General features: G+C 44.1%; 1 protein-coding gene across 1 annotated transcript in view; it reads left to right on the forward strand.

Annotated features, from left to right (window-relative positions):
- Positions 1-9682, forward strand: part of LOC104509887 (pterin-4-alpha-carbinolamine dehydratase 2) — a gene marked incomplete at its 5' end in the record, with an annotated part of 21886 nt that extends 12204 nt beyond the window's left edge. Inside the window, 2 exons of the mRNA XM_010151973.1 lie at positions 8003-8083; positions 9587-9682. Coding sequence (XP_010150275.1) covers positions 8003-8083; positions 9587-9682 — 177 coding nt within the window. The remainder of the gene's footprint in view (positions 1-8002; positions 8084-9586) is intronic.
- Between the last annotated feature and the right edge of the window lie 338 nt (positions 9683-10020).

Genomic DNA, 10020 nt, shown 5'->3' on the forward strand with positions numbered 1-10020 from the left:
CTTGTTACTGGTTTATTTTTATGGTGGTTTGTGTGATGGCTTTGTGGCGGTGCAGCCAGGGGTTTGATCTGCTGGGCCGAACGCTTGCTTCAACAAGTAAAATTGTCATTGCTCTTCCAGTTGCGCAGCCAAGGGAGTTTATTATTTCAGTGACTGATGGCTTTAGCAGGTGCTCGGTTAATGCTGGCTGCGCTGTGTTATTTCATGTTTTTAGGTAAGGTGCAAAAAGCTCATTTTAAAAAGTCATGTTTCTTGAAATAGCTATTTTATTTGGTGTAAACCTCCTAAGTGCAACCTTTCTTTTCCATTTTCGAGCACAAAGCACAGAAAAATGGCTGGGGGGGTGGAGAGTCACGTTTAGCTGACGGTGTGGCTGAAGGATTTCTTTCCATGTTCCTGTTCAGTCCTGAAACCTGGGATTACTTCTTGTCTTTTGTCCTGTGTTGAGTTAACAGGAGGGGTATTAAGGAGAAGCCAAGTGGAGCTTGGCAAAACTGGATACAGATCTCTAAAATCTGATTTAGACATTTAATTTTTTGAATAAATAAAATAATATTTGTGAGGCTGTTTTTACCTAGAGTGCTGAATGAACTGGAACTGGAAAAAAAAAACCCAAACATTGAATTTGAATGCTTCTATATGAAGTGATATATCACAGATGCCGTGGGACCTTGTTCCAGGTTTGGGTGGGATTTAGGATGTCGGCTTATTTTGCAGTAGTCTTTGTGGGCAACTGTAATTATTTTTATCTATTCCTAAGCAAATGGATGTATTTTGTAACACAGTCGTATTGAGCCAGTGGAGTCTGGGCTTGAAACTTTTATCACTCACAGAAAGAAGTTTTTATGCTGCTTTAAGGCTTCTCTATGTTCTCTCACTTCTACTCCATCGAGTCTGTAAATCTTTTTGGTGGAATGGGAGATTAATTTTGGCTTGAAGTCTGTTCGTTGAATCACCGAGCGTATTATCTGCTCTCTGTTCATGAAATCCAGGTGCAATCACTTATTGTAATAAAAATGAGAATAGGAAAAGTGATCCTCAGCACCGAGGCTGCTGGAAAAGTCAGGATGTGACGAGGAAGAAGGTAATAGATGTAACGTTTTGTACCATATTATCACCAATAAGAGAAAAAAGAGGTCTAAATTCCGCAGTTACGAAAATCCTGATATGAACAGGCTTAGGAAAGATAAAGTTGAGGTTTGTTGAGCAGGTCGCACACGAGGGTATTTCACACGCTTAGCGAACATGAGGGGAAGAGGAAAGCAGAGCAAGGAGGAGGCTTTAGGAGCAGGTCAGCGCTCCCTACCTGATTTTAGTCCCTTTCCTTGCGCTGATCCCCGTGTCCCTTGGCCTTAGCAGAAAATTTGTGTTTCTTTTTCAAACCAGTTGAGTCTCAGATGGGTCAAATCATGCTTGCACCTGCTTTAGGACAAGGTGGTGTCACGGCTTAGGTCACCGTTGAGCGTGGAAGATGAAGCCTTTGACTCCGACCTCTTTTGAGAGCTGCATCTCGAACATCATCAGGATGGTGCCGTGCCTGGTCTAGATTGTGCCAAGTGAGTGTAAACTTCCAGGCAGCTTGAACTTTTCCTGGGACAGCATTCCTGAAATAGCCTTCTGTCATCTCCCCCGGCTCTTGACATTGTACCGGTACCTGTGTGAGAAATGTCCCCGTTGAGGAAAGGCCATGCCTCCGAGCTCTGCTTCTCCTTGCCTCCATTTATTCTTTGTGTTCTTCAAATTGGTAAATCATATGACAATAAACAGAAATACCCTCAATGAAGAGAGAAGGGGAAACTGTTGTTTATCTGGTCAGGTGGTTTAGATTAGCAGTGATGCTGGTCTGTATTATGTTACTTTAAATCATAGTGTCCCAACAGGACATAAATTATGAAGATTGTTACAGTATGTTTCATCCAATGTAAGATCAACAAATTGGAATAATTTTTTTATAGGAAAATCAGTGCTTTGGCAAGGTTATTGTTGAAGAATTTAATTTAACTTGAGCTTTGCTTGCATTATTTCTTAATATATAAAAACTATTTGCATAATGTATGAAGTATAAACATTTTTAGAATCAAAGGCAAGCATGCCTTTTCCAAGATTACATAGAGTGGCAAACTACTTAGAATAGATCAGTGTTTGTGCTTTTGCTGTCAAAAATGTTTGATATAGAGCTGGCGAGCTAGTTTCTTCACTGACATAATTGTAAACAAGTGTTGGGAGACAGAAAGAGCGTTCTTTGTAGAACATGGTGTAAAGGTTTTCACACACGCCGCTGCGGATCTAACATGGAGAGCAGTGTTTACAGCTGTAATATGAATATAAATAGGTAACTTTTTTTAGAGAGCAAAACAGTATTTCACTTTTGTATAAATTATGTGTGCAGATAAGTGGGGGGGATGCGAACAGTCAGCTCTGGATGTTAGAAGGATATTGTAAATGCAGAAAAGCGTAGACAGTTAAGTTGGAAATTTTAGTTGTGGGGTTTTTTTAGTTTCACATTTCATTACAAAGACAGAAGTGGCACCCCGGGACATGCCAGTGTGTCTGTAGTATTCCTCTTCCATCCTTTTCCTTCCTTTCCAGCCTTCCAGTACCTCAAGGGGCTTTTTACAAGGGGTGACAGGACAAGGGGTAATGGGTTTAAACTGAAGAGGAGAGATGTAGTTTGGACATCAGGAAGGAATTCTTCCCGCAGAGGGTGGGGAGGCACTGGGACAGGTTGCCCAGAGAAGCTGTGGATGCCCCATCCCTGGAAGTGGCCAAGGCTAGGCTGGATGAGGATTGGAGCAACCTGGTCTAGTGAAGGTGTCCCTGCCCGTGGCAGAGGGGTTGGGACTAGATGGTCTTTAAGGTCGCTTCCAACCCAACCATTCCATGATTGGTGTCCATCAGTTAAGAGTACTGCCTTTCCCAATCACGAGCAATGCCTGGGGAGTGGGAAGGTTGGCTGCATTCACAGTGTTTTGCTGCCCAAGCTATTAAAGAGGAGACAACCAAATCTCTACCAGTGGTTGGTTTGGTGGTGTTCAGCTATAGACCTTGCTGGCTGCCCATGCCTGGATGGGGTGGGATAGAGAGAGTAGGAAAATGCGGGCACAACCCCTGAGCTTGGCTTGTCCGTGACTTGCACTGTCACCGGAGAGATGGGGACGTGAATAACCTGAGTCTAGCTCTCTTTGGGACATAATCTAGTTGCCTTCTGAAGGACTGTCACGTTGTTCTTGGGATGGTGTTTACAAAAAAAAAAAGAGTGATTGGAAAGTGTTCCCATGGTTTTTGTCATGGATGAATCCAGACAGGGCCAAAAATAAAAGAGGAAATACATAATGCCACACGGATCCAGTGTCCCTGGGGATGGTTCAGGCAGGATGATGATGCCAACAGGGAATAATCCCAAAATGGGCACGTGGATTTGAGAATGAATACCTGTTCTTCTGTGCTGTCATCACCCTCCTAAATACCAGTTGGATTCCTCTTTTTTTTTCTGGTTTTAACCATGTTGTCACTTTCAGGTGAAGAGTGTGGCCTTGTGAAATGACTTTTGCATATTTGTAAGGTAAAAGTCTTTCTTAATGGAGTAAGTAGGATTAAAATAAAATAAACCCTGCATTTTTCACAGGAGCGCAACAGAAAATGTCACGAGATTAAGTCAAACCCTGGCGACTAGCTAAACACAACTTAAAATAGCTCGACGTTTAAAGAATTTTTTCTTTTTATCTGCTGACCCCGTAGCTCACTGTTGGGTAGTAGCGTCAGCTGGATGTGTGAAAGCTGCTGCAGTTTGGAAGTGAACCTTAATGATTTGAGTTTATTGTTGTGACAAGGAGAGCTCCTGCTGTATGCTGGGTGAATGGAAAGCAAACGTGTGACGTGTAGTCATCTCTTGCCCTGTATGACAACGTCACTCTAACGTGTTTTATTTATTCATTTCCCACTGATAAATGATACAGATGCACCCCTGGCGCGTGGGGAAGGGAAGACAGGTAGCCCTCGCTCTGCAGAAGGTCAAGGTTAATGCTACCTCCAGCGTTATAATGACAGATGGGAGGCAGAAACCTTAATATACTTGTGATTAGCATATGGTTTACTTGGCTGAGCGTCCGAAGGGTTTAAGAAGCCCGGCTTCGCTCTTCGGAGCGTACACGTTTTCAAACAAATAAATAAAAAGTGTGTATGGTTATGTTGTTGAGGCTTTCAGCTGTTTTTCCTGACTATCTCCACTTTGGAGTCAAGTACTGTCAGCTGCTTTGTTCTGGAGATGCACCGGGGTAATCCATCACTGGGGACTCGTGGGCGGGTGATGTATTAGCCCGACATATCGACCTGTGTTCTTTGATGTATAACTCATCAAGATAATGTTGGCAAGCATTGTACAGAAGCAGTGTGTTTAAAAAGTATTAAGATGAATGGATTCCTTGCTTAAGAAGTGTGAAAGGAAGAATAATAGCAGATTAGCTCCGGGATGCCGCAGCTCTCCCGGAGCCATGCGGCGTTGTGCGGTGCAGAGGGACGGATGGAATTTCATCTTTCCTCCTGCTTCCAACAGCAAAGTGTCTGGCCCTGGTTTTCCCATTGTCAGGCAACAAAAGTCGCATTAAGTATTATTTTGTGATAATGTATTTTGTCACTTTCAGCAGCAGTTTGGCCAGACCTGAAACATTATGGGGTAGCTGAATTTTTTAAGTGTTTGGGGTTTTTTTTGTGTGTGTTTTTTATTCTTTTACTTTATGAGGTTAACTTGTTCTTGTAAGAGAAGCCCTGATTTTTATCTCTTGGAGACATGCTGTGGCTGGTAGTATTTAAAAACCGTTTTAGAAGTGGTGTTACGACTGAAACACCATTGGTTTTTAGTTCATTCTTTCATGATCTTAAAAGCCATGAATGGAAGAGACATGCTGGCACACCCCAGGCATCTCCTTGTCTGCAGAATCGCCTCGGTCATTACCTGTTCTAGCGCTGTTCGTGGTTCATTACAGGCATTTTGCAGGCTGCCATCGCTTGGGTGATGAATTTATTTAGAATAACCCGTATGCCCGGATGTTATTTTAGCCCACATGCCCTAAAAGGATTAGGTTGAAAGTGTCTGCCTAATATGTGTGTTACAGAAGTATCAGAATACCTTATGATATTTAGTACATCACAGTCTCTTTTAATACTTTGTAATGGCTTCTGGAAAATGCTCACATCCTTTCTTTCTCTCTTTTCATTTTTCCAAGGAAAAATCTGAGAAAGTTCTCGTTAGGGGCTGAGGGGCTGCAGGACTCTGTTATTAATATAGCGAAAACCAAGATTGTGTTGGGGCTTACTGTGGTAACTACTTGCCCCACTTTCATCAAGAAATGTGTGATGGTCTGATAAACTCTGCCCACCGCTGCAGTCTTGACAATGATCTTGCACTGCAGACTGCTTAATAATTTTCATTATTTTTAATTAAAGTTGAAGAAGTGCAGGCTCCTGCTCAAATTAAGGTTGGTTGTGTTGCCGGAATGTGGTAATTACTTTAATTGATCACAAGATAGTTTCCTTGATCACCAATTAGACCAAATTACCGATCAAGTTTCAAGACGTGAAGAAATGTCCAAACTGATTTTATGTAACAGTGTTTTCATATCTAATCAAACCTAAATATCTTTTCCTTCCAGAGCCGATTGTATTTTGCCAAAGAAAGGTTACGGCTCTACAAATATAGAGGTGATTCATAAACAATAGCGTCCCAATTGATTTAATTAGCAAAGGAAGCATTTAGGACCTTAATGGAGATTGCGCTGGCGAAATTGCTCGGTAGAACTGTAGCTCATTTTCTTAGTGGGAGATACTTTTTTGCGTATAATTAAAATAAACGAAAACGCAAGGAGTAAGTCGCTTTGGGTAATGCGCAACGGGGGAGAGCGTCTCTGAGCAGAGCAGGGCACGTCAGCGGGCAGGCATGCTTCGTCTCTCGCTGTAACACCGGGTTGTCCTGGCCAGGACAGTCGTGGTCAGCTGGAGCAATGAGCAGGTCTTGAGGAGGGTCCTCTGTGCCAGATTTAATTCTTTTTCATGGCTCGGACAGCCCCGGTTGAGCACTTTTTGAGAAGATCAGCAGTGTGGGGACCAATGACTGTTTTATCCAGCTGGAGACTTTTTACTGTCTGCGGGGAAAGAGGCAGTGGGGTGGCGTGATGGCTAAGTGATGGGGAGGGTTGGGTGATCCATTGATGGGGAGGATTTGGTGGCCCACTGATGGGGACGATTTGTCATCACCAAGCGTGACAGAAGGTCTGCAGAGCAGATTAATTAGTAGGCTCATTTACTTGCCTGGTTCTCTCTGTCTGCCTTCGCTGGAGCGATGGTTGTTGTCCCACAGTCAATGAATTGTGTTTGTGTAGCGTAACCCGTGTGTATACGCCCTGGGATGGGCAGCCAGACACCGGTAGCACATACTTGAACCTGGTAGGGTTTTCATAATTCAGTGTATTTTTTTCCCTTGCTCTTTGCACAGAGGCAGTCCAGTTGCATGGCTGTTGCAAGCTTTTGGGGACATTTCTGGGTATTGAGTGCTGTGTTGGAAATACCGTTCCTATTAAGCCCATGGACACGCTAAAAACACGTCGATCAAACATCTTTCAGGACTATTTGCAAATCGTTGCGAACATCTAATGCACGACTTGCAGCGCTGTGCTTCAAAGCGTGCTGCTGAAACATTTGCAAATTTTTAAAAGTAATTGTTCGCTCGACGTAAAACTAAACCAAGCGAGAACTTCAAGGGAAGTTAGATTTTTCCCAAATTTTGGAATGCTCCTGGGTCAAAGTAAAAAGCTTTTTAATTGCTGACAGTTTGGTGATTTCCAAATGACAAGCCTCATTGGAATGATTTTCTCTGATTATAACGTTTGCATTCATTTGACTGGCAAAGCGACTAACAAAGTCATACTTCATCCAGGCACCCATTCTTTCTTTTTCTTTTTTACTTGAAGGTTTTTGTAATTTGTGAGAGGAAAAAAGACTTGAAACTATTATCAACCATTATACGCTATTCATTGACCACATGTTTGTTTGAAACGGCCCTCGCTGGGTGGAATGCAGGCTATATACATTCTCTTCCATAAATTAGCAGTAAAAAAAAAAAGCCCTACCTAAATCAGGTAGGGTTTTCTTGAGCCTGTTGTATTATAATACGAACCAGACTGTAACGTGGATGTCGCTCTTGCTTTGCATGTTAATTCAGGACCTGAACCCTGACGGATGGAGCTCGGTATGAACAAAGCCCACTGACTCAAGGCGTCCCGCTCACGCACTGAGGCCCTTTGGGCTCCGTTGTGCAATTGCATTTTTGATTTACATGGACATTCTAATTTTCTTTAGAATGCAGTGATTTGCTCCTAAGTATTTTGGCAAGGGCCTGCTATTATTTTCTTCTTGAACCTGTGATAAAACCTGTGTCCTGCGGGAGCGTGCTGTGCAGAATAGAGGGGCAGAGGGTTGGGGAAACCTATTTTAACTCATTTTAAGGGAAAATATTTTCTCATAAAGCAGAGGGGCAAACCCACCTGCCGCCTGTCTCCCCCCCAGTAAATTAAATAGCAAAAAAGTTATGTGAAAGGTTGTGTTTCTGGAATTGTGTCCGTCTAGCACAGGAGTACTGTGGCATGATGCTTAATTAGAAGTGGCACGTTTCGGAGGTGCAGCAGGGGATGAGGGGTGTTGGGGTGGATGTTTAAAATCACTGTTGGGTGCCAAAGGTAAAACCATTGCTCTGATGCGATGGCTTTGCATCCTGGAGTAAGCGCGTTGAGCAGAGCGATTTACCGGGGTCCGAGGGGGACGATTTCAGGAGTGCTGGGAAATGCTTCGGTGGCACGAGAAGGTGAAATGCTCCTCCAACACACACAAACCCGAGGTGCGGTGATCTGGAGCATCTCTAGGCGTTGCTGAGATCCTGGGGTGAACCTCGCAGATCCGCTGCCGATCCTGGCAGGTGGAGGAGTATTTTCCTCTTTGCTCTTTCTCTCCTTAGGCTTTTGGATTTATGACGCGTGTTGCTCTACAGGCAGAGAAGATGAACCACCACCCGGAATGGTTTAACGTCTACAACAAGGTAACGTGTTCACTAGCCCTGGTTACAGGCGTGGCAAGGTCTAGAGGCCAAACCGCTGGCCCGTTCTCTGCCTTTTTGTGGCTTATATACCAGGGGGAGGTAGGGGAATGGAAAGACATTGTGTCTTTATAAAGATATTTGAGATTTTAAAGGCATATTGAGATTTTTGTAGTGGTCATACGGCCAGGAATCAAGCTCTTTGCAGTTGTTTGCTACCAGCTGCATGGTTTGGACCTGTCGCTTCACCTCTCTGGCTGAGATCTAAGAATAAAATAGAAACCTTTAAACCCTTGTTTGGCCAACCTGAATAAATGACTGTTCTGAAACTGCTGAGCGCTCACCAACTTTCTCTCCTTTCTATGCAAAAAGTCGGGAGCCCAGCGGTGTAGGGTAGCAGGCCGTCGACGTGTAGGTACCTAAATGGGGGCCTGGCAGTCTCAGTTTAGGTCTGATTTTTTAAAAAATTGTACCCTCCTGTGTCTCCACATAGCAGCTTATAAAATTTGTTTATAATATTACCCAACTGGTGGTGGTCTCATATTTACAAGGGTTACAAGGTACCCTGCAACCCCGCGAATGAAAGGTGCTGTGTGACGGAGGAAACTACTGCTCTGCCCTTATTTTTATTTTCTAATACTTCTCATTGTGTTGTGTCGAGTTGTTTGGGTTAGCATTTGATGAATATATGCCACTCCTGCTAAAAATACACTAACCCATGTGGACACGCAGCCTGTGGCTGGGAACCACCATCCCAGGGCAGGACGTCCCCACCTCTCCCCCCGCACAGAGGGATCCCAGCACAGGCTCCTCCTCATCAGCCCTTTAGGTCACCCTGTTTAAGGGGACGTTAAAAGATGAGCAGGCAAAGTCCTGATCACCTACACTCCATTATTTTCTTGGCTTTCCTGAATGTTCAGAATTTACCCCTTTTTTTTTTTTTTATTTCTCCCTTCCCAAAATCACAGTCAAACGTGAGACACAGTAACCCCCCGCTTGTCATCTGGCTCAGTCTAAACAAACCCGTGCAGGCAGCTGCGTCATAGCAAAATGCACCAGCCCGTTTGTTTTTCTTTTGGAAATTAATCTGCACCCAGCTCAACAATTTTTTCACCTTCAGGGTGCTGGTTTTTAACAAAACGCGTGAGCCCCTGCCTCGGCGGTTGGCAGCTTGGTCACTGGCCCAGGCTCTTGGTGAAACCGATCCGTGGAATTTAAATGTAAAGAATGAGTTATTCAGTCAGACACCTCTTCTTGGATGAATCCCAAGAATGCAAAGCCTGTTTTATTCTGCGAAGGGGCTCGCTTTGGTTAGACTTCAGGCTCTGTCAAGCCTCCTCACCTACAAGGTCTCCTGCTTTATGTGAGCGGTGAGCGTCCATCTTGCTGGGAACGTCGTGTAAAACCAGTTCACTGCAGAGACGTGGTGTTCCTAGTGAACTGCTGCTAGTCTGGGTGGCAGAGATGAAAATGTCTTTATAACCCCTCTCTTTTCCTTTTCAACAGGTTCAGATAACTCTGATTTCCCACGACTGCGGAGGGCTGACCAAGAGGGACGTGAAGCTGGCTCAGTTTATCGACAAAGCTGCTGCCTCAGTGTAACGAAGACGTGAAATGTTTTAATACAGTGTCCGCCAACGTTTTGTATTTAAATGGTATCCCTCATTCTTTGTAACCCTGATTTCACCAAACCCCTGAGACAAGAAATTTTGTAGGGAGAGTGGCTGAGCTTGCTTTGCCTTTTAGTCTGAGACCCCGCTTGGGTGCCTGTGCTTGTCCTTTGCCATTGCTGGCTCCACATGAGGGTGTAGCAGATAAACCAGTAAGAAATGAATTTGGAACAATCCTTTTCTAGAGGCTAAAATAAGCTGGAAGGAAAGCCGGACCCACTGCACATGTCAGTGTTTCCCGAGGCTGGTGGGAGCTGCCATGGGAGCCCG

Source organism: Eurypyga helias, unplaced genomic scaffold (assembly GCF_000690775.1).
Source record: "Eurypyga helias isolate BGI_N326 unplaced genomic scaffold, ASM69077v1 scaffold26145, whole genome shotgun sequence".
Lineage (NCBI taxonomy): Eukaryota > Metazoa > Chordata > Aves > Eurypygiformes > Eurypygidae > Eurypyga > Eurypyga helias.